The following is a 26,023-nucleotide window of genomic DNA, read 5'->3' as shown; positions in this document are numbered from 1 at the left end:
TTTTATCAATGTGATGATAGTTTGAGATTTTTGCCCACTTTGTAGAAATTAAAGGCAATGTAAGCTTTCATGTATCTTCAAGGGCAAAGATTGCTCCATCCCTCATAGTATACAAAAACTATAATTTTGCCTTAAATTTGAATTGTGCTTTATAAATGCACAGTACCATCTGATTTTTAAAATATACATATTTGATCTTTAAAACCAATACAGTGTTTCTATCACAGGGTTAGGAGAGATAGAAGAGACTATACTCTGTTCTTTATGATTTATCAAGCTAATGGGTGAAATTATACTGTGGAACGTATTTATTTAAAGCTAAGTCAATAGAAGAAATAAAAAATAATTTTTTTCCAGCTAGTGGTTTTTAAAATACATCCAGTCTCATTGTCAGTGCATTAATTTGTTTGAAGTTAATCCCTGAAAAAAATCTACAACATGGTTTTTATTGTTTTGTTTGTTCTCTCTCCCCTCTAAAATCCAATGACCAAGATGGTCTGGTCCCCTTAATGTGTAAGATATCATATATTGTTAAGACATCATTTGTCTAGAATTAATTTCTTAATAGCAAAGTTTTATTTTGGAGCCTTTCTTCATTGTGGTTAAAAATAAAGAAGAAACACTGTAGTAGTTCTGTCTTTTACAACTCAAAAATCAAGGGGCTGAAAAAGGCCTTTATTACGAATATCCTGCGTGTTAAAATTGTAATGCCTCCTTTAACATGTATTTGATTCAGAAAATCATTTTAAACATTCTATTTTAATTTTGGGGAAAATGCATTGTTTTAGTATTGTTAGATTTCTATTCAGGCAAACATGGTATGTAACATTTTGGGGGAATATTGATGTAATTTCCAATCTTAGCTAGTTGCATATGAAGGTTTATAATTCAATATCTCAAGTATATGCTGGAAGAAAATATTTCTTCTTTTTCTCCTTTTTTTCTTCAATGAGCTCATTCTTTCATTAGTTTATTTACTGAGCCCTTACTATTCTTAAGGCATTGTGCTAAGGTTAGAAGAAGGGATGTAAACTTAAATAAGACATATTCTCTCTAAAGGGGCTTGAAATTAATGATTATTTGAGGTTTGGAGTGTGGCAGTCCCCTGAAAGATTTACAAAGTGTTGTGGACATTTAGAGGAGGAAAATTTCAGTGAGTCACCCTAGGGGATAAAAAATAATCTTATAACGCAATTGGTGTTGAATGCCAATGTGACTGTAGTGTAAGGTGACGTAAAGACAGGATAGGTTTAGTTATATGAAGTTATGGGAGGCCTTTCATTGTGAAATTTGAACTTGACTCTGACAATTGGGATAGACTTAATCAGAAACAAAGAGCACAGAACTTCAAGAACTATCTGGGCTGAGTAGCTGAGGTGTAGGCTGGAGTGTGGTTTGACTAGGATCATAGAGGGTATGGGGGACAAACATTGACAGGTCTCCTGAATCCAGATTATGGAGACTTTCACATACTTGTTTTGAGAATTGGCTCTTATTTCATAAATAAGTAGGAAATTATGGAAGATTAATTTAGAGCATGGGATTTATATAATGGCCATGCAGGTTTAGGAAGAGTACTCTTATAATAATGTTCAAGATGATTTGGAAGATGATGATGTGTTGTAAGTCTTTTGCTGTTATCCTTGTGAGACACAGTGAAAGGAAGCCCAACATAGTGGAGACAAAATGAAGTTGGGAATAGGAAAACCTGGGTGTGAATTCCAACTCTGTCTCGCCAAGTAACCTGGGGTATGTCCTGTAATGTAATTTCTCTGAGTTTTAAAACCCTCAGTCAAATGGGAATAGTGATTTCCATTTCATTGTTTTGTTTTTTAAATTAAATGAGGTAACAATTGAGAATGACCTAAGTCAGAAGGGCTTGGCTTTAAAACATTTGGTAGAAAGCTAGGCATGGCAGGAAACTAACCCGGGGCTAGTGATGGGGCTCCTGATCCTTCTTTAGGGCAGTCCACTGAGAGAGCTGACCCCCAGTCTACTTGAACAAAGTCTTAGGTACAAAAGAACATGGCACTGACATGTAAGAGGATCAAATTTAGCATGTGAGTCATGACAGCAAGGATTTTTAGATAGTGTAGCACACAAAGTCAAGCATGTGGATGTGCTCTGGTACTAAATCCTCAAGCCGTAGGATCAGGACCTAGGCAACAACTTGGAAACAAAATTCAGTATTCCCACAACAAAAGCTATGTAGAATTTCTGGACCCCACATTCAGAGGAGAGACACAATTCCTATGGTGGGACTTATAGTACTAATTAGAAATTCAGAGAAGAAACTCAGTAGTCTTGAGAGAAACAATGGATCATCATAGTTCCTTAGGGATTATTCTTGGCACTGGGATCCTGTCTTTCGCAATGAAACTAGGTCAAGGATCATGAGGGAAGCACCTAATAACCTCTTTATTCTGGCAAGAATCATGTCAGGAACAGGGTGGGGCTAAACCTCCAGGTATAAAATCTTTGACTGTTGTTGAGCTGGGCTCCGAGGGACATGACAAATATTAGCTGTCAAATGTTAGTTGTTACTATTAGTACGGGCAGTGAAACTGGAAGTAAAACGTTAAATCTGGGAAGCATTAAAATATTAGTAGGACTTGAGAGCTCCCTTGCTATAGGGTTCGAGAGCGAGAGAGGAGTCAAAAGTAACTTGGGCATTCTGTCCCTGACTAAGGTGAATGACTAAGAATAGTTAGAGGGAAAACTGTTTTTACAGAGGGGCAATCAGGTTATTGTACAAAATGGAAGAAGGCATAGGGCAGAGGGAGAAGTTGATTTGAGCTTGAAAACAAAAGCCCAGTGGGGGATATCCTTTAGGGAGTTAGAGGCCAGGTGGAATAGAAAGGTTAGAAAACCTTAGGACTGAGTCATTTTGCTTCCTCTTTTTCCTTCTCCCCTCCCATTGTCCACAGACACAAGCACATATATATTCTATTTTCCATTTTTCACTGCAGATTATCTTTAAAAACTTAGAATATTAAATTATTTTTGTGTTCTTGGAAAGGTGATTGTATGGCTTATATTTGAAAATGAAATTTTATTTGAGCTAGTAAAGGTCAGACTGAGACGTGAGTACCCTGTGGGTTCTAGTTCAATGTTTCATAATGCAGAATGTGGAAGAAAACATTAAAAGTAAAAGAAAACCACAGATTGGTGAATAATATGGAAAGAATAAATATCAAAATTTTCTGTGCCTTTCCTCCCCTTTTGTAAAATCAGGACCGTGGGATGTTTGACTATTTGGAATTATTCCCACATTTTTTTTTTTTTTCTGTAAGAATACCTCAGAAAGTATTAAGCAGAAAGAGATAAACCAGTTGTGAAGCATGTTTTATAAATAACCCTGGTCCAGAAGAATTGAGAACACTACATCTTGGGTGATGGTAGTTAATGCCAGAGTTTCTAAGTTTTTAATGGGAAAGTATACAAGCATAAATAGGAAGGGAACGATCATCCACACATTTAGGACATTTAAATAAAACTCAATTAGATAGTTTCTAAAGGGAAAAGTGAAATTTCAAAAAGTAGCTTCATTCATAGTGCTGGAGATATAAGCTTCATTTCACTTTTAGAGTGAAATTTTTTTCTCAGTAATTTCTGTTGTTGTTTGTTCTTAGAAAAATATCTAAAAAGAAAAGTGTCTAACATTATATTTTAATGGAATGAGAAGACATTGCAAACACATTTTCTCTTAAGGCAAATCATTTTCATAGAAGAGAGTACCTAATAAACATGCTGATAATACCTTAGCTTAAGTGATTTTAGCACACCCTGCTATGAATGTTGACCACTTAGTTGTGAAAACTTCTATTTGTAAAATCATGGTTTGATGAAAAACTCAAAGTCTGAGCAACTATAAAGATACATTCATAGGAAAAACAAAACTGGTAGGCCTTACTCAAAACTGGAAAATAATTTTCAGGACTCCTGTTAAAAAGGACTGTCCATAATGTAAGAATAACTGTATATCAGATTATTCTAGACTTCTTCTTGTCTAAGGATCATTAGTGCTGAATGTAGATGAGGTGTTTCATTATAATAACTTTCACATTAATTGTATGAAGGTTGAAACTATATTGCCCCAACTCCTGTTTTTTCTTTTTTTTGTTTTTTGTTTTTTTTTCACCTAATGCTTAATATAGTGTTGGGTAAGTAGTCATTGCTTAATTCTTAGCTTAATTCATATTTCTGAATTATAAGTAAATACAATCTATGCAAGTTTTAAAAAATATTCTTATATTTTTATAATATAGTTATGGTATATTGGAGCATTAAAAATTAACCTCTGATTCCATATGCATTAGATAAGTAAATAAAATGAATGAATAAAAATCTATGCAAGTTCTTAAAAATGTTTTTATATTTTTCTAATATAGCTATGGTACATTTGAACATTAGATAACTAACCTCTGATTTCATATAAATTTGATTTCATCCTCATATTTGTGTTTCACTGTATTGAGACCCTTTTGATTTCCCATGACAAGAACTCAGTTAATACTAGTTTAAGGAAAAGAAAAAAAGAATGTTACAGGCCTTTAACTAGGTGGTCCAGAGAGGGAAATTACCTCAGGTACAGCTGGATCCAGGGAATCAATCATGTTGTTAGGGTCTTCTCTCTTAGTAAGTTTTGCCTATGTTTCTGTTTGCCTCATTCCTTGTTTAGATGAATGTTGGTGAACTGTAATTGCAAAAGGAGGCTTACCTGGTCCTCAGCAAGTACATTGGAAAGTGAGGGGTGTTGTCTCTGCATCAGCATATAGGGTCCCAGATAAGAACTCTAATAGATTCAGTTGAGTCATGAGCTCATTCCTGTACCAGTTCTGTTGGAGGCAAAGGAGAGAGGAAGAAGAAGGTACTATGATTCACAGCCTCACTAGGACCACATGGAGTGGAAAACAGTTTCCCAAATAGAAAGGGGAACTATTCATAGAAGTGTAGGGGTGCAAAAGTGTCCAGGGTGGGAACAAAAAAATCAGTAGCGATGACAGCTCACTATATTCAAATACATTTAAAATATTTTGACATGTATTCTAAGAAGACACCTCATTCCTTCTAAATCCCACTTGAAAATAAACATAGAAAGTTTCTTTTAAATTATTAATTTTATTAACTGATCTTATTTTGGCCTCTACTGTCCAAAGCTGTATTTGTATTTGCATGAAAATGTTCCCTAATCATATTATTCTTTCCTTTTTTTAAAAAATGTGGTTGGGATTGTAGTTTAAGAAAATCAAATCCACTTTGAATAAATAAGTACAGCTTTGTGATAGTTTGTGAGAAAACTAAACTAAACTGATGACATTTGGCTACACAGATAAAATTAAATTCCAAATGTTAATTTCTTAACATTAACCTGTTGGACTATAAAAGGAGATGTCCTATAGAGGCTTACCTGCTCTTAGAAGCAGATTCAGTTGAGTGGAAGGAAATTGAAAAAGTGGAGAAAATGGTTAATATTTGTGACCAATGTACCATTTGGTGTACATTATAATGAGGGAAAATGTATAATCTCAATTATACTTCATTTTCCCCAAATGTAATAATTCTCAGTTTATTCAGAAGCGTTTGTTGGGTATTGGGCTGTGTTCAAGACACTTTTCTGTGTTTTGTGTTACCAAAATGGATATGGCCCCCAGACTCTTCAGAGCTTACAATTTTTAGGATGCGTGTTTGGAAAATTAATAGAAGAATTAATAAAACATTTTTTTTCTATTATTGTTGCATAGGGGAACGTTTCATTTGCCATCCTGGATTTCTGAAAAATCAAATGGAATAAGTATAGACTTAGACTGCTTGGCAGATATACTTCTTGTCTTAGTAAAACAAGAAAGTGGACAAATAGGGCTAATATAAAATAATGTTTGCATCAGAGTGAAAATTATGCCACGAACCAATTTCTTTAAATTCTGAAATACTCCATTTATTGTTATTTTATCTCATAAACTCAAGACATTTTTTATAGGAAACTTATTTATGTTCCTAAGCTATAGCATTAATGGATTATTTTGAGTTTGTGGTGACCAAAGACAACAGCAACAACAACAAAACCAAAAAGTAGAGGCAGATAAACTTGTTTCCAATCACAACCTATCCATTTTTGGCACTCTTTTCTATATTGTAATGAAAGAACAAGACTGCTAATATGAGTTATTTTAATATTAGAATTGTGAGATGTGGAAGAAAGTAAATTTTTAAAAAAGATTTATCATGTGGGAGTATGTTCATTGACAGTGTAATCAGAACTATCCATCTGTTTTGTTTGGAGCTCAGAAGAGTAAAAGACGATGATTATGATTTACCTTCTTCCACAGATCTCTTAGGGTAAAAGTTTGCTTAGAAATTTGTCACGTGTGCTTTTATTACTTGCTTACTTGCAAGGCAGAAGAGAATCCATATTTAGAAACTGGTCAGAGTGGTGTGTGCTGTATTGAACAACTGATATTTTGAAGCTCTAAGCATTTTTAAGGAATGAACTCAACCAAAACATGTGATTATAAAATAGCAATTGTTCTTAGTTGAAGCATTACGTCTTAGAGAAAAATATATTTGCCTGGGATGTTTGAAAGCCATAGAAAAAAATAAAAATCACACATCTGAATATTAAAAGATAAAAAGGAAACAAGACAAAAGGATGAGAAACACCTTTCCAGTTGTTTTTGCTACTTATTTTATGCAGTTGGATGTCTAATAACAAAAGTTTCATTTTGTTGGTACTTTAAAACTAATACTTTTCATATATTTTTCCCTGATTTAAACTTGAAATCTTTTTTTTTTTTTTTAATCTTTTGTATTGGGGATGAATCCTGTAGTGTTTAAAGCTGCTCAATGAGTCAGAAAAATAAAATCTTGCTTTTTTAGACTTTATTACCCTTAGCAATATTTTCTGACATGCTGTGGGTCATGGAAATTGGCAGTTTCTATCTGTTAAGGCCACACCTAGAACACTTGTAAATTATCTGTGAAGATCGGTTGCCAATGATGTTACAGATCCAAAATCAGTGTCAAAAAAATCATTGCTGAGATGAATATTTAGAAGTTTTAATAGATTTGTAAAAATTTTGGAGAAGTTTAGGTAGCATATGTGAATGTATATGTAAAGAAATAATCTATTTTGGGGAGGAAAAAGCCTTACTATTTAGAGTTGATCTTAAAAAAAGTTATTACAGAGGAAATTAGTTAATGGGATTTAATACCCTTTTTCTCATTTTATATATTCTACCTAAAATAAGACTTAAAAAAAAAGATAACACATATCTTAAGTTTGTTTCTTATCATGTTGTTTGTGTTTTCATTATTTTTGCATCTGGTCTGATATGCCTTATAGGTACTATTAATTGCCAAAATTTGAATTTATCCAAATAATATTTTTTCATTTTGCATAACTGAAAATGTGATTTGATTAATTCAAATAGCTTCTCAGTAAGCTCTGTATCTTTTTACATGCATAATTCTTAGTGTTATATGCTCTGTTTTTTATCTTATAGTATAATGGCCATGCTTCTTATTAAAAAGTTTTGCATTTGCTTTTTAATTAAATAGAATAAACATTCATTGAGCAGCTGCTATTCATAAGATATTGTGCTATGTACTTTTTATATTAGATTGAATTTTCAATATGTAGTATTACTCATTTTAAAAGTTTTTATTTCATTCTTCTGGAATGGGCTGCATTCTATTTTCCAGATATAGGATCCTTCCTGTTGGAATTAGAAAAAAAATATGGATTTTAAAATATGTCTAGGCTTATGTTAATTGTTGGAAGTGTTTTTGTTTTGGTCAAGCTGGATGGTTGATCTTCAAGTCCTAAGGTCTAGCTCCTAGATTTTTCTCTCAAATTCAACATAAACTTCAAAGACAACATAGGTCCTAAATAATATTTTGATTTTATCTCCCCATCTTAATTTATTGCATGATAAATTATTATCTTGGATCGACACCAATAACAACTCTCCACAAATCCCGTATTATTTTAAATACCAGAAGAAAAGGCCATAGCTATATCCATTGTATATGTTTTTCAGGCCATGGTATTGCTTTTATTATTTCTTATATGTCCTACGTTTGTTATTATAGCATGTGTCTATTATGTAAACATATTCAGGAACTTACAAGATCTCAATCAAAGTATGATTCCACATGAATCCTCTAAGAAAGAAGTAACTAAGTCAAGGTTCTCACAAAACTCATGCCTTCTGATGATTTCTGGTTAATTTTGCTATGGATGTTTCCTTGATAATACCAGCAGTTTGTCTTTACCATCAGTTATTATTCAGTAGTTATAAAAACTTGATGGTAACCATATAGACAAGCAAGATAAGAAACTTCTTTGTAACCAGTTGGATTCTTGGCGTATTTGTCCCTCTGACTCAGCATTGGTTCTCATCCCCCAGCAAACCTTGCCAATTCTAATTCTAGAGTGAATTTCTGCTTCTTGTCACGTAGAAAGGAGATTTGGCCTACGGTGAAACCATGCAACCTGACCGTATTACACTAGATATAGACTTGATGCAAATTAATTTGGGACATTCCTAGAGTGTCTAGGCTTAAACACTGTTCTGATGCTTCATTCAAGTTGGACTTCAGAGAAGAGACAACAGTGGAATCTACTTTCATCTGCTGCCAAACATCTATAATCTCAAGGAGGCCAGCAGGCAGGGCAGTCATAGCTGACTCTTAAGGCTGGATCTGGACTTGCTGCTAACTGAAAACAAACCCAGAGGGATACATAAGCAACTTTATCTTATCCTACACCTCTCCCTTGCCAAATAGAAAAATGCCATGAAATTAATTAGCAGTGTTCACTGAACTATTGAGAGTATTTTGCTTATCTGAATTGTAAAAATAATGCATCAAAATTTTATATGATCAGTTTGAAGCAACAGAACATGTCATTATAATTTATAAGGGGTTAATGTTATTCTTCCATCAGCAGTTTTATCCCAAAAACTCTGCAAAGGGAAAATACTTGGGTTTTGAGTTTCTCATGCTAATACATGACAGACTTTTTACCATACATTTTAAAGGAGGCATTCAAGACACATACATCTTAAATAGGAGAGAAGGTTTCAATGAGAAAGGATAGTGACTATTATTGCAGAGATCAAATATTTAAAACTATCTTTAGGCATTTAATTCATGGGCACAATAGGTTGGAATGCAGACTTTTTATACCAAATATCAGAATTTAGAACTCAATATGTTTTTTAAAATTTTGTATTTGTATAAATTTTTGGGGTACAAGTACAATTTTGTTACATGGATATTTTGCTTCAGGATGAAGTCAGAGCTTTTAGTATGGAATAAGATACATTGTATCCACTAAGTAATTTTTCACCCTTCACTCCCCTCTCTCCCCCATGCTTGTTAACTCTTTTCTATTGTATATTTTCAGCAGACTAAAAGCACAAGTCTTACAAATAGTATTGTGTATACCAATAGCTATTTTGCCTAGACGGATTCCTCCTGGAAGTTCATACCTTTATCTTCTGCCTAACCTGTGCCCTATGAGAACAACCATAGGTTAAAAAGGTTTCAGATACCCCCTGATTCACAAATATAAGAGGGAAAGAAACTAAGAAAGGAACAACAGAGAAATTGGTCTTATAGGTCGACCTGTTTTTCCAATATTGGGATCCCGTTTTAGAAGATTTTCCTTCATGCTGCTCATATTTCTCGCTTTAAAATTGTTAGACTGCCTGAATTTCCATGCACAGTTATTTTTCATAGCTTAAAAAACATCATTTTGAGTTTACAATATTAATTCACATATTCACATTCAATATAAAGTATGAATGAGTTCATGAGATAAGAATAGGTACATTGAAATGGAGTATTTTGGGAGATAAAGGAAACCTATATAGAGAGCATATTTAGAAAAGAAGTTACTGTGTGTGTCTAACAACCTAGGTGAGACAGTGAGGGGGGAAGGACCAAAGGCTAACATTCCATATGAAAAATTTACCCAATGTCTGCTCCATGTCCAGAAAAAGTATAGAGAAAGAAAGAAAAACACCCCCAAACTTTGGCCTCACATTTCTGAATGTCTTTTCTGTTCCCAATTCAGGTGAATTCTAAAATTTTAGAACTATGAAACCTAGATGTCATTCACATAGTTAGTGAAGGAAATGTGTTCTAATATCAAATAACAAATTTAATTTTTATAAGCAGAGTTTTGCAGTTTTCTAAGTGCTTGTTGTCTTCCCAAACCAGAGTTAGGGCTTGTGGTAGCTTGTTATTCTAGTATGACTTCTATTGTCTTTTAGGTTCTGAATGAAGCTAAGAAGTAAAAACTACGTGTTTTTATCTGTGCAAAACAAATTTGAGGTAGAAAGCATTAATAGAGTAAGACAAGAAAGAAACATAATAATAAGAGAGAGAGCCTTAAGTATTTGGCTATCCTATAAGTTACAAATTCATAGAATGATTAAACATTTTAATTTATCCAAAGTCAATGGCATTAGGAATTTAAAAACAAACATACTTTCTATTACAAATATACATGCATGCTTATGTTTATTGCGGCACTATTCACAATAGCAAAGGCATGGAATCAACCCAATTGCCCATCAATGATAGACTGGATTAAGAGAATGTGGTACATATATACTGTGGAATACGCTGCAGCCATAAAAAGGAAAGAGATAATGTCCTTTGCAAGGACATGGATGGAGCTGGAAGCCATTATCCTCAGCAAACTAATACAGGTACATAAAACCAAACACTGCACCTTCTCACTTATAAGTGGGAGCAGAACAATGAGAACACATGGACACAGGATGGGGAACAAGACACACTGGGGCCTGTTGGGAGTGGGGTGGGGAGAGAGAGAGTATTAGGAAAAGTAGCTAATGCATGCTGGGCTTAATACCTAGGTGACAGATTGATGGGTGCAGCAAACCACCATGGCACATGTTGACCTATGTAACGTGTTGACCTGCACATGTACCCCAGAACTTAAAAACAAATTTAAAAAAATTTGAGAAAAAAGGAAAAAAAATCCCAACAAATAAAAGTGGAAGCTTAGTGATATACTTTTGAGGATAAGCAATAAGCCAGATTTTAGATTATTTTTGGTAGCATTACAGGAGTCCAGACAAACAGGCAGATACATTTCACTAGTTTGTTAAGAGTTAGATTTTGTAATGGTTGGATTATCCATCACAAACCTGGAGGGTGGTGGAAAGCGCTGGCTAGAAGAATGGGGTTTGGACTCAATCAAACCTGGGAACAACATAGTTAAGAGCTAATTGTTCTAGGGCAGTTAAAAAAATCTTTCTAAGCCCCAGTTTCCTCATCTATAAAACATAGATAAAATATTTATTTATTAGACTTATGAGGATTAACTGAAAAAATTCATAAAAAGCACTTAGCATCGTTGCTGGAACATAAGTGTCCAACGAATGGTTACCTATTATCATGTTCAAAATTCTTTTGAATTTTAGACTACTGATATTTGTATTTAATTAAGAAAATTTGACTTTTTGTCATCTATGTTAGTGTTTGAGGACTTAAAACTAGGGATTATGTAATAAGGTATTTTTTTTATTTGTAAATACTCCTTAATACTAATATTACTTTTTGGGTGAACAGATGCTTTGATAGTATACTTTTTCATGGTGATATCAAGTTCTTTGCCAATATGTGTGTGTATGTGTCTATGCATGGGCATATATCCCACAAAATATCAAATGATGAAATTTAGCATTTAGTGTGTGCATGACATAAACTACCCTAGTTTTATTAAGCACTTGGTTTATCTTTAAATTTGACCTATTGGTCTATCGTGCTGTTAGCTCTCTCTAACGTCAACTAAGGCTATATTTAGTAGAAACTATTTTCTTTTACCATTGAAACATAATAAAGACAGATGACAGCATATATTAGAGGAAAAGTCCTTACAATTTTCTCTGTTGTACAAGTGATGGAGTTGCAAAGTATTAAAGATAATTTGTCATTTATTGTGGATGGGACACCTGATCCAATGTTCAGTCAGTCAGTAATATTATTTAATTTGGCAAAAATTAACTAGAGTGTTTAGAACATTTCCCCTCTTTGTCAGTTGTATAGAGATGGCAGTTTTAATATAATAGACTTATTTTTGTTTATGCTATTTTTTGTTTCCTTTTAATTTTTATTTTAGATTCAGGAGGTACATGTGCAGGTTGTGCAGGTTTGTTACCTAGGTGTATTGCATGATACTGAGGTTTTGGGTACAGTTGATCCCATCACCCAGGTACTGAATATAGTACCCAATAGCTAGTTTTTCAACCCTCATCTCCCTTCCTTCCTCCTCCATCTAGTTTTCCCCAGTGTCTACTGTTCCCATCTTTATGTCCATGAGTACCCAATGTTTAGCTCCTACTTATAAGTGAGAACATGCAGTCTTTGGTTTTATTTTATTGCATTAATTCACTTAGGATAATGGTCTCCAACTGCGTTCATGTTGCCTCAAAGGACATGATTTCATCCTTTTTTATGGCTGTGTTTTATTCCATGGTATCTCTGTGCCACATTTTCTTCATCCAGTCCACTGTTGAAGGGCACCTAGGTTGATTCCATGGCTTTGGTACCGTGAACAGTGCTGTGATGAACATGCGAGTGCTTTTTGGTGGAAGAATTTCTTTTCTTTTGGATATGTATCCTGTAATGGGATTGCTGGGTCAAATGACAGTTCTAAGTTCCTTGAGAACTCTCCAAACTGCTTTCCACAGTGGCTAAACTAATATCCCCACTAGTAGTGTGTAAACATTCCCTTTTTTCCACAACCTCACCAGCATTTGTTGTTTTTTTGACTTTTTAATAGTAGCCAGTCTGATTGGTGTGAGATGGTATCTCATTGTGGTTTTAATTTGCACTTCTCTAATGATTAGCAACGTTGTGCATTTTTTTGTATGTTTGTTGGCCACTTGTATGTCTTCTTTTGAGAAGTGTCTGTTCACCCATTTTCGTATCTTGAACACTTCAACTTGTATAATTACTTGGTGGGAATAGACTATTAACTTTTGTTTTTGTGAAACTGTTCAAAAAATTCATGGTGTAAACTGTTTGCATTCAGACATCAAATTATTTTGATTTCTAGTTATTGCTGTCTTAATATTGGAACATGGTAAACTCTAGATGGAAAAAGACAAATTTAGAACAAATTTTACTTTCTAAAAAGTCATAAATTCTCTTCTTACTCTTCTCCCTCCTCTCTATTTTTCATTTGGAAATGGTTTTGGTGAAGTTTGTTTCAAATTATAGATTTCTGGATTTCAGGCGTTCATAATTTATGCAAGAACTAGATGCTTTATCACATAAATTAACTTTATCCTGGCTCATCTGTGTCCTAATATGATTGTTGGTTTTTTAATAAGACATTTTTAATATCCTCATTAATTTTTGTATTCAATGTTTATTCCGTAAGCACTTATTGGTTGTACTGAAGGCACAAAACATCGTGTAAGGCCCTGAATGTGCTGTATAGTATATTGCAATCTCATTACTTTCCTCAAAAAGTTTGTTTTCTAGTAGAAGAGGTGAGTTATGCGCTCAAATAATATAATTTAAGGTCCAAAGAGATTTTTAAAAAATAAAACAAACTTTAGAGAGGAGCACATACCATGGAAATTCAATTAGTTAACATTACACTGTGACACCAATGTTATACTTGTGATCAGACTACTTGCTTTTCAATGAATGTGTTACCTGGGTCACTTTTCCATTCAATTATATTATTTTTAGAAAAACATATTTGATTAAAAGAATTAATTATGAATATTAAATTAATGTAAATGTATTGTTATTAACAAATATATGCTATACAGTTTACTGCAGGATATATCTAACATTAGCTATCCTTAATCTCTGCTTAATTTAACTTGATTTCTTTAAACTCATACTTTAATGGAACATAAATTGCTGAATCATCCTGAACCTCTTCTTTAAAATTAAAATACCTTATAGGGGATATACAGGGCCTAGCTCCAAAGATTCAGATCATCAATAGTCCTTGAAGGTGTTTGTTCTTCAGTCTTAAGGAGATCTCCTTAGGTGAATTGCTCATTTGACCTTGCTTTCGGAACTCTCATTTATTTAGAAATGTTTTGATGGATTGGATCAAATTAAAAGACCAAGTCAACATATGCACAATTATCTTAAATATTGTGAAATCTGATTGACTTATGGTCAGTACTGGTAGAAGAGAGAAAACAAATATAATGTTACAAATTCACTGAGGTCATTCTGGATGCGTATTTTTTGACATGATCTTTAGGAAATCCTTTTGTAATTTTTTAATTTACTTTATTCTAAGGAATTGTAGAAAAATGGTTTCTGTTGCCAATAGATGTAATCTTTAAATGTCTCATAATTTTCCTGGGTACTTGAAATATTTTTTCAGTAATGCTGATAAAGCTATGGCTAAATAACTAATAAAGAGATTGTAAACTGAAAGATGCAATTAGTCTCCTTAATAGATCTGTTTTAAGACAAATTCCTTCAGGACTGATAACAGACAAAATAGATTTGGGGGTTTTGTGTTTTCCTTTGACCTTTCATTTTGATGGTTCACTGTTGTCACTGTTATTTCAGATTGGCCAAAGCTATAACGATAATGCCCATTTTTGTTATTTGGAACATTTTCAGCTTCATATTCCTTTGCAGATCTTTTCTATTCTATTTTGTTCAGAGTCTTACTATCTGAATTATGTCCAAATTTTTAAAGATGTTAGTGATTTGAGATACTACCCTTCCAAGAGGGCACATTAACCTTTAACAAGGATTCTTAATTCTTGAATCCATAAAAGTGAATGTTGGTTATTGTAGATAAAGTAGCAGACCAAGAGGAGGTATTTGGGTGCAGAAAGGTCTTTGAGTGCCTATGGAATCTCTTTGGTCATTTCTGGATTTAAAATAGGCCTCATCTGCAGTTTCTCAGATATAAAATTTTACAAGGTTTATTTTCTAATCACAAAATCCTTAATCACTATGTGAAAAGTTGAGTTTATTGGAAAGTCATCTTAAAAAGTACAAATGATTCCCTGTTTTCAGAGATGTATATTCAGCAACAATGTTCCATGATTTGACACAGCTGATTTTAGGGGCTGAGAACTTATAGTTTTGCTGTTATTAAAGAAAGCATGGAAAGCATGTCTATTTCCTGCTACAGTCCTTACTTCCTATTCTAGTTATGAACAGGAGATGCTAGAAACTGCTGTACATCATCTGTCTTCAACCTCTGCCAAGAAAGGAATGTCAAGAAAGGCATTCTGGAGATCATCTGGAATTTGTCTGACTGACAATATCGTGCAAAGCAGGTCTAAAAATAAAGACAGGATTGTTGTCCATGAGGAGCAGCTTATTTCATCATTGTTTTTCAGCTGTAGCCTTGTCCCTTGTGTGGTGGTTTCTGTTTCTCAGAACAAGCTAAGAAGAGCAGTTCTGTTCCTGTGTTCTGGGAGTGCTTGAGTACAGAGTCTGTGTTTTTGAAAAGAATATTGGCTCATACAAGGAGTCTGTGCTCTGCAATTGTAATTTTTTATGCATGTAAGAGGGAATAGCACCCATAAGAATTAAGCCTGAGAAATGGAATAGAAATGCCACTGTCCAATGAAGAGAAGTGCTTTTTACATTTTATCTTTATTTTTATTTATTTATTTATTTGTTTGAAACGGAGGCTTGCTCTGTTGCCCACACTGGAGTGAAGTGGCATGACCTTGGCTCACTGCAACCTCCGCTTCCTGTGTAAAAGCAATTCTCCTGCCTCACCCCCCCACCAGAATAGCTGGGATTATAGGCGTGAGACAACATGCCTGGCTCATTTTTTGTGTTTTTAGTAGAGATGGGTTTCACTATGTTGGCCAGGCTGGTCTCGAACCCCTGACCTCAAGTGATCCCTCTGCCTCGACCTCGCAAAGGGCTGAGATTATAGGCATGAGCCACTATGCCCAGTCAGAAGTGCTTTTTTATTGATATTATATTGAGCCACCACACCCAGTCAGCAGTGCTTTTTTATTGATACCGTATTGGTCTTCTTAACAGAAAACGTAACAGCATTACTAAACAGGGGGTCTGATTTGTTACCTTGTTTTTGCTTGATTGGGAAGGTCAACATAGGTTTTGTGGCAGCAGGAAATTTTAGTTATCTATTCATACTCAAAGGTCATCAGACTTTGAGACAATGCTTACTTTTCCTGTGCTTATCTGAATTTACTTTAATCAAATAAGGATCCTACAGTACATAATCTTAAGATATACCCTGAAATACACTGCAGAATTTTCCTAAGAACTTGGTAGCTATATATGCTATAGTTAATAGATTTTCTCTGCGATCTGTTGAAGTATGGAGAAGACCTCAAGGTTATTACTAATCTTATAATTTACTTAACATTGTAATTTAGATCTATAGCTTGGTAATCTTTTTTTTTTTTTTTCTTTTTTAGATACTAGCTCAGTCATGTACTGAAATCCTAGAATTGCAGCCCTCAAGTGTCTGTGTGGGGGGTAAGTGTTTAGAATTTAAAAATACCATGTAAGAAATTGTATTTTTTTTCCTAGCTAAAATATATGATATGAAACTCATGTTGGAAAAAGAATAGCAAAATTAACTTTTTTGGCATCTTTTTTGTGTAAGAATTTTTAAATAATTCCTTGAAATATTTCTATTTTAAATTCAAATTTTTAAGATTGGAATGTTATTTTAAATAATGAGCATATTGTGTGACAGGCTTTTAGAATCTTCTGTATATTTAGTTCACGTTTGAGACCTTTCTTATTGCAAATAAAATAAAATATGAAATCGTTTCTTTTGTCTGATTATACGAACAGTCAGATATATGTAGACTTTGAGCTCCATGCTTTGATGACCTGGCCAAAGTACAGAATCTGCCAGCTCAGGGCACATAAGGAAGTGACTTATGGACGGATGGCAGGAAGGAAGCAGGTGGCTTCATCAGCTGGTGCTAAGCACATACTCAGGTTTTCACACCTCCCAGCCATCCTTGCCCAGACAGAGTGTGATTCTTTCTGGCCTATTTTATTTCTTTTTCAAGCCTGACCTACAGTTCATTTTAACCTGACTTTACTTTAAAAAGGAAAAATATTGGGTCTGGTGGGGGAGAAAATATGTTGTGTAATTTACCACAGAGCCTCCCAGCCTGTTGTGCATGATCTCACACTGTGCATCTTCTGGATTCCCTAATGAATGAATATGGAGATGTTTAAGGGAAGTAGTGCATCTGAACATCCCAGGGAAGGATTATCTTTCCTAAAAGTGAAGGTTAATACATTTCTAGACATAACAAAGAAAAATAAATGGAAAAATGACATTAAAGTAGTAACTATTATGTATTAAACTCCTATTTTGTGCTGAGTGTATACTGGGTTGTTTGCATTTATAATTTTACCTAATCCTTATAACAACACCATTTGAAAGTTTTATACATCCCTGGTTTACAGATGGGGAAGCTGAGGCAGACAGGTTCAGTACTTGCTCCTGGTAATTACCCTGTTTGACCCTTGCCTGTCTGACGTTAATGCCCATACTCTTACCGAATCACATTTTAAGTTTTATCTGAACTTTATTTTAACTTGCAAGTAAAATTCCTTTCATAACACAGTAAATGAAAAGTGGGTTGGCAGTAGTTTCTTGCATAGTTAATGACTATATTATACTTGTATTATGTTAGATATGAGAAGTTTTAGAGGATTGGTAATGTTAAATTAAAATGGAGAACAGGCCTGAAGAAGCCCCAAGCTGGCAAAAACACTTAGGCCTCATAAGTAGCCTTAACCTTACTTGATTTGCAAATATAATTGGAACTTAATTTGAACTATTTATTGCAAATGCCTATATTAAGAAAAATAGAATTTAAGTGCAACCAATCAAAAACAACTAACAAACTTATATAACTAGGGACTTTCCACTGGGATAGACCAAATAAGGCAACTGTGTAACTGTAACCCATCAAATATTTTCTTTGGTTTACTTCCACGCTGGTTCTATAAAAGCCTCCCCCTTGTATTCCCTTGGTAGAGCGGTCAAACCACTTCTGATTTGGATCTGTCTAATTCAAGAATTGTCTGCTCAAATAAACTATTTAACATTTTATTTGTGCTTCAACTAACCTTCTAAACAAGTGTTAATTGCTATTAAAATAGTTGATATACTATCTTGCAGCTTAGCAGTAAGCATTCATTGTCAAGATATTTGATCAGTTAACTTTCATTCCAGCCTATTCTCTCACTCTCCACTCTCTAACATTTTTTGGTGCTTGCTTCTATTATAAATAATGGTACAGTAAGTTACATCAACTTTTGCGACTGGCCATCAATTATTAGCAATCCAAAATACATGATCTTTTGATTATTTATAAGTTTGAAATAGAAAATGAATCAGGATTAGTAAGGTGAAGAAGTGGTTAAAGAAGAATTCTGTATGGAACAGGCATAGAAGATTAAAGAAAGTATTACATATGACTTTTCTAAGAACAAAGAACATACATAATTAATTAATTTTATTTACATTCCCAAATCTTAATACCTGAGAGTAGGGACAAATAACGTTTTTTTTTTTTTTTTCCCTGGTATTTTCCTAAGGATGGAAATTGAAGAGGTTTGTATAGTATCTGTCTGGGAATGACTGTTAATGCTTTCATTCACAGTCACTACTGGGAATCACTTTGTTTAGAAAATAAAATAATGCATCCCCATGTGGCAGTGAATGGTATCTTCACTACATTTACCTAGCGGGTCTAAGAAAGCCAGCATAGTTGGAAATATAGAACTATGTCTTCTTTGCTATTAACATTCGTGAAAAAAATTATTCTATGTGCCTTAATGCTTTCATTTCAGCTTGTCTTTTTTTTTTGATAAAGCAGTGATTAAAATGTTTATTTTTCCTTTTACTTCTAGAGGAATTTCAGATTGTCTTAAGTGGAAGAGGATTCATGCTGGGCAGTCGGAATGGCAGTGTTCTCTGCACCTACACTGTAAATGAAACATATACAAAAAGTAGGTCCCCAGTAATCTCAGTGTTGTCTTAATCTCTGCAAAGCACATCAGCATGAAATATTTTCTTTTTTCTCCAACTAAAGCTGTGACATATTTTTTAATCAAAGAAGAAAGAAATGAAGTCTGAATGATAATGCAAATAGTAGTGATAATTACTTAATAGTTATTTAATAAAGGCAACGTTTGTTTATAACTTAATAAATGCTGGACCCTGTCCTAACTACCCTCATTGAAGAGATGATGGTTTGTGGCTAAAAGAATGAAATTACTTGTATGTGGTGACACAGCTAATAATGGACAGAGCTGATATTTGAACCCACTTTTCCTGACCGTACTCGGTACCTACTGCGTCAACCACATGATTTAATTGCTTCTTTCCTCAGGCTTCTTTCTTGTCACACTTGCCTTAAAATCTAATTATCTTTGGCTTCTCTCCTACTTCTTCCTTTTTTTCTTTTTTTTTTTGGTCACTTGTATTCTTTATCTGATTTCCCAATAATTTGTTAGTTTATTGAAGATAGTCTTTTTGCCTTATAGATTTTTGCATCTCAGATTCTCACCCAGCATAGTGTTGGTTGATAATTTTCATATTTATTGAATTGAGTTTTAATTTTCCCTGTCCTTGACTTTTAAAAAAGTCAAGATTAAGTTTTTATTTTCATTCTGAAAAAACCCTCCCTCTTAAATAGATCTTAATTTTATGAGCATCTTGGGTATCTATATAAATGTTTTTTCTTATTAATTATTATATTGCCCTTCAAAATTTATATTGTAAGGCAGACTTTATAACTCTGTAAATTCTGGTAGAGTTATTTTTTTACATTCATCTGCCATTTTGCTGTTTATCTGAGTGTAAACACTCCAATTAACACAGCTTTGGCCATACACACAGTACCTATTCAATATGTGTTTATTGAATTAAAATGGTGAGGATCTCAGCATAGTAAATATTATAATTAATTCCTTTCTTTTCTATTAAGATCACAATTTTAGTAAGGAAAAAATTTACAAACTCTCTTCATAGTAGGTTCCACAATTGAGTAGGACAAATAATTTTATTTTTATTCAGTAGTCATTTGTATCTAAGCATTAGCTTAGCCTAGCTCCTTTTGATTACATATTTGAGATCATTATAAAATAAACATATTTCGTGTTTAGCTACATAAGATTAAGTTTGTTAAAGTAAATCCTCAAATAAATGAAATTGGTATTTCCTCTTTTAGATTCTAGAAGGATCAATTTGACTAAGTAACTTTTCTGCATATTTCTAGTCTAAATCATTTTTCTTGTATTTTATTAAAGTTACAAGGGCAATTTAAGTATACGACTTCATAAAATGTATTTATTTACTGTAGACACAAATGTTTTATTAAACTTGTGAAATAAGTTCATTTTCCTTTGGACATCTAACTTTCATCTTCCTTCATCTTTTCCAAAGTGTGCCTTTAAAATAATACAGAGCATTTATTTTAAAAAATCTGAGATATTTAAAAAATTTAAGATAAAATATATTTTATAGTATCTAGAATGGTATGTGAACTTAGTCTAAGTCAAAATAATCCTAACTTATGATTTACCAGAACTATATGTCAACAGAGCATATAATCTTTCTTTCCATTTTTCATTCCCTTTTACTTCTCTTTCTTTAGTTGTTTTATGTTAATATATCTAGTATTCCACATTTGAACTCTGATTGAAGCATGCTGTTCATATTATTAATGAAACTGTGTGAGATGCATAAAACCCTTTTTTAATTCAGTGGCATTTTATTTTCTAGGTGTAAAACCAGTAAGTGTACAGTTGAATTCTATGCTTTGTCCTGCACCTATCCTGAATAAAGCTGGAGAGTAAGTACTTAATTTAAAACCATTTTATAACATTTTTAGTAAAAAATTATTTTAAAATGGTGACATATACACTGGTCACTTTATTCTATCTTTTTTTCGATATACAGAGCATTAAAAAGTAAGCCTTGGGCAAGCCACTTAGTACTAGGCAAGCAAGTTAGTACTTCAGCTATACTCTTAGTAGGTTGAAAATGCTAAAATGTGTTTTATCTAGTTTCTTCAATACTGATTAAAAAGGCTCTATGAATATTTATCTGGATGGGTTTGAGAACTCTTATTAGAACCTATAAATAATCAGAGCCATAAACGCTATTTTAAACACACACACATGCACACACACACAGTTCAAAAGTGAGATTTTCAATAATTACTATAGTATTTAATAAATATTGCTATTAAAGAGCATCAAGAACATGGCTAAAAAAAGGCACACCTTGCACTAGGAAATGCTTGTACATTTGTATTAACTTGTGCTTTGTGTTCCATTTCTGTTAAGGTCTATTTTCTCATCTTCTTTTGTGTGGCCAAAAAACCACGATATCTGCTAAAAAGAAAAATATATTTAGTTTGGATGAAGGAGTCTTATTTGAACTGTTTATACACAAATAATTCTACTGGTAATTTAGTGTCCCCATTTGTGATTTTTTTCAGTTCTATGATGAAGCAAACAATTACAAATAGTTCAAATATTCTCTAGCCCAACAGTAGAGCATGTTTAAGATAGTTAATAGCATACAGTCTTCTAGGATCTCTTTATATAGATCTGATACTGAAAGCAGGGAAAAATTACATATACAAGGCCACAATCCAAAATCTGGATTAGTATTTAGAGACTGAAGATTATATTTTCCTCTATGGAAACTAAGAAAATCATTCTAGCATTTTTAAGCTGACTTGAACATTTATCTTTTGTGGATACTTAAGTATTCAAGATATCTATCGTACATCACTTTTGGTCATGCAAGTAAATTGGAACAGAGTCAGCTTTCTATTTTAAATAGATTCAAAGAAGCTGCATAAGATAGCTTACAAAACTAAGAGTATTATTCATTTTCTGTATCATGTACTAATTTAACCATAGGTAAATTAAATTGACATTGGAATTTGAGGCAAGTCAGTTTCTTGTGGAGTCATCTTAACCCCAAGCACACCACAGGACTCGATGGCTTTCTGAGTAATCGTGTCTATATTAGCCATGATGCATCTATTGACTCTAAGTTTAGTCTTGTTTTATTGAATCTGTAATTCCAGGTTTGGTCCTCCTGATTACTCCCCCAATCTATCTCCCAAACTGTATTTTCCATTTTAGCCATTGACAGCTTCATCATTTTTGTTGTTCAGGTAAAAATCTTTGGAGTCACTATTGATTTCTTTCTCTATCTTAGACCCAGTCTATCAACAAATCTTCTCAACTCTAATTTCAAAATTTATCCAAAATCCAATCTCTGCTTTCTACCTCTACTGCTACCATTCTAAATAAAATTACTGTCATCTCTTGCTTGGAGTGTTAGTCTCTCAGTTGGTCTTTCTGTTTCCATCCTTCACAAGAGTGATCTTGTTAAAACAGATCAGTTTATGTCATCTCTTCACTTAAGATTCTCAGTGATGAGTTCTTTACCCCACTCGGAGTAAAAGTCTAATTAGTGTAATACTATACCAGGTTCTACAGGGTCTCGTCTCTCACTCCCTCTCAGACTTCATCTTCTATTTGCTGTTTCTACTCAGTTATGGTCACACTGGCCTCTTTGCTGTTCTTGACCACATCTGCGCACTCCTGCTCCTGCACTTTTATACTTCTTGTTGCCTCTGCTTGGATTGCTCTTTCCCTGATCTAGAACTGTATATGTGAACCTAGTCTAAGTAAAACAAAAAAATCCTAACTTATGATTTACCAACACTGTATGTCAATGGAGCACATAAACTCTTTCTTTAAGTCTAGTTTAAATGTCACCTTCTCAGTAAACCCTTTTCTGATCACTCTATTTAATCATGCAATCTTTCTCTTTTGAGTCTATAACCTGTATACCTTTTTCATGTTTTATTTTTTCTCCAAAGCCAGTTGTTTGTCTGTTATTATGTTTCTACTTCCTGCTAGAACATGTTTTATCTTGTTTCTTGTTGTATTGCTAGCACTTAACACAATGTCTGATTCATAGTAGATTTACTAAATGTTTGGTGGATAAAAGGATGAATGAATTTTTCTCAAATATTCTTGTTTACCAGTTAACATAAAAATCTGAGAGATCATTTGATTGCTGGGATCAGGTACCTGTACCAGGATGGAGGAAAATGGTCAGAATTTTATTTTGGGGGCCATACTATTTAAAGCAGCAAAAAAACCAAAACCAAAACAAAACAAAAAAACCAAAAAACCAAAAACAAAAAAAAAACACTATTTTAAATAATAGTGACTAGTTAAGGAAAGTAACTTACTTTCTTCTCTGAAGTAGTTATAAAATGCATTATGCCTTTTTTATCCCAGGCACTGATTTTGTTTTCTCTAGAATTTGCCTTTGGGCACAGTCTTCTTTTGAAGAGAATACCATCGAGGCTAGTGATATACTTTAATTATTTGTAGATAGGTTAAATACCCAGGAGATACATTTTAAAATCACACATAGCATAATAAATATCAGACATGAAAAATCATCATTCATTTAGATTTTGACATTAATATTTCACCTACAAGCAAACTGAGAATGTTCTGGGACAGAGATGTGTCTAAAAGAATTACTTTTGCCTTTCTTTCCTGGACCAGGTACATGATACTACTGAAGCAAAACTTTAGATTTTATTTGTTAATGTACTGGGTATTTGGGGACATCATTATTTATTTTACTTAGTATGTTGCAAGTAATTTGGGCCTTTCCTGTGCCTTGAATTTTCTTCAGACACTTTTGTAGGTGATGAGTTCTCTTATGAGATTGGATCGAAATCAACGCAATTGAAACAGTTTAGCCTTGTAAGGTGACTGATGCTTAATATGTTTGCCTAATTAGCTTTTGGCTAAGGATTCAGACCCATTAAGTAGCTAGTTAGTCTATGTTTCAAATAAACACATCTGGCCCAACAATGAATGAAGGTTTTTCCTATGTGAGGGTGACAGATGTGGTGATACTTCCCCTCATTCTCTCACTTAAATAATTAACAACATGCTGGTGAAGTAACCCTAGACAGAGAGCCTCAAAGCCAGATGCACAGTCTCAGAGCTGCATCCATGGGCATGTGCCTCATCTCATTAGCCTGCTCTATCTGTTCTTTTCCTATCTTTATGTTATTTCATGAATTGCACTTTGCTTGAGGATTATTCTTGTAAAAACTTAAGGCTTGTGGATTTTGGTTTAAAAGAGCGTGTGGGAGATCGAGGACTAAGACTGTAGCCGAGTAGCTAGGACACAGGTCGTCATTTGGAATTTAATGTTATGGAGTAAAGGAAAGTTAAAGTTATCTGAGCAAATCCTATCCAGGTATATCATTTTGAGCATTGTTCAGATGGATCTTTCAATAACTTTTTTTTGATAGACCTGTCTGATAAATACAGAGATCTGTATTTATTAAATTTCTTTATTTGATATAGATATTTAGGCTAAGATGAACAAACTCTTAGTATTTAAACAGAAAGAATGGTCATAGTAGTGAAGTTATTGTTTTCTATTTCTTTTGTTGAACATAGTTTACTTTTAAAATGGTTTATGATTAAACATACTGTTTTACCAAGAAAAATCTGCAGATTATTTAGGAATTTATTTCTAAAAGTGGTTCCTTTGTGCCAAATTGTCTTCCTTAAATTTGAATAGGATGCATTCTCTGACATTCTTTGGATGTTCCCTAATCCAGGGCACTAGCCTCACAGTTTAATGTGCAAGTATTACAAGTATTTGCAACATGGGTTTATTCTCTGACCCTTGTTCTGTGAGACATCAACAATAGCACAGCTGTTCTGCAATACTTGAGATCTCAAACCTGTAATTTGGCAAGAAGAACAGAACAAATTGGGTAAATATACATAAACACATTGTGAAGAAAGAAAAACAGAACAGAATGAACCGGAGTCTTATCCTACAGTTTGTTTGATGGAGATGATTTAAGGAGGCATATGGTATAGTTAAATGTGCTTTCAAAAACATTGGCCAGAATCTTCTGGCAAATATGAAATAAATATCTAAATCAAATGAAACTGATAGTATTAGTTCTCTTAAAAGGCAGTGTGGGAAGACACTTGACAGAGTGTTTTGAGTAAGAAGTGGTGGGACATCACTGTATGTGGAAAATTTTAAGGAAAACTGATGGATCATTGAGATGAACAGTGTAGCAGAGTTGAGGTTAGAGCCTGGCTTCGTAATAGAATCTTTTTATTTTCTTCAACTTTCTTTTTCTGTGTTAAGCCCAATCTATTTTTCCTGGAATAAAATTGATTAATTCTATTTCTCTTTCTTGGTTAGATAAATTCTACCTTTACTGTAGTTTCTGTTCTTTCCAAAAGCATACTTACATCTGTAAGTGTGTGTGTGTCTATACAATCCCTAATTCTCTTATGTTAGTAGCAGGTGATACAACCACACATTATTCCTTTTGCTTCTTGTAAGGAATGAGATTTTATTTTTTTGAAAAATCATGGATAGTAAGACATTAGTTATGTCTTTATTTGAATATAAACACTAGAATCATGATGATATGGGTTAAAGCAAAAGGCTTTCTCTGTTTCTCTACCCCACACTTCCTTGGTGGAACATTTCTCTTTTCCTTCACATGGTGCAGTTTTCAGATTATATCTATCAATGTGATAAGTTCACCTAATTGCATTGCCTCTTCATCCTAAGTATTATATACAGTTCTGGAAATGTCTTTTAACACATGAACACATGGAGGGGTGGCTAATAAGATGTCACCACATATGGAAATGTTAAATGGATACAATTTAAAATATTGAAAAAAATACTATTCAGATGTGATGCATTAACTCTCAAGACATTGGAAGATCTGTCACATAACAGACAGATTTGACTTACTCTTTATCGGTACAGGAGGAAAAAGGGTGGGAGTTAAGGGGAAGCAAATTTCAGATCAAAATAAGGAAGAACTTTCTAAAGTTTAGAATTATTTGGTAGATGTTTGGATCATGAAAAGTATTTAAAGATGGACACCTATATGAGGATGTAGAGGATATT

The 26,023-nt window shown here is 33.5% G+C and overlaps 1 protein-coding gene across 2 annotated transcripts in view; it reads left to right on the top strand.

Annotated features, from left to right (window-relative positions):
• The window catches only part of LOC105463307 (ANTXR cell adhesion molecule 2), a 154,373-nt gene that overhangs the window by 21,166 nt on the left and 107,184 nt on the right, over positions 1–26,023 (top strand). For both annotated transcript variants that reach the window (XM_011710333.3, XM_011710332.2), the window contains exons 8-10: positions 16,440–16,500; positions 18,910–19,008; positions 20,786–20,855. In XM_011710333.3, the coding sequence (XP_011708635.1) occupies positions 16,440–16,500; positions 18,910–19,008; positions 20,786–20,855 (230 nt within the window). The remainder of the gene's footprint in view (positions 1–16,439; positions 16,501–18,909; positions 19,009–20,785; positions 20,856–26,023) is intronic.

This window comes from Macaca nemestrina, chromosome 3 (assembly GCF_043159975.1).
Source record: "Macaca nemestrina isolate mMacNem1 chromosome 3, mMacNem.hap1, whole genome shotgun sequence".
In the NCBI taxonomy this organism is placed as follows: Eukaryota; Metazoa; Chordata; class Mammalia; order Primates; family Cercopithecidae; genus Macaca; species Macaca nemestrina.
The sequence above is the reverse complement of the archived record's forward strand: the minus strand, read 5'-3'. Positions and strand labels throughout refer to the sequence as shown.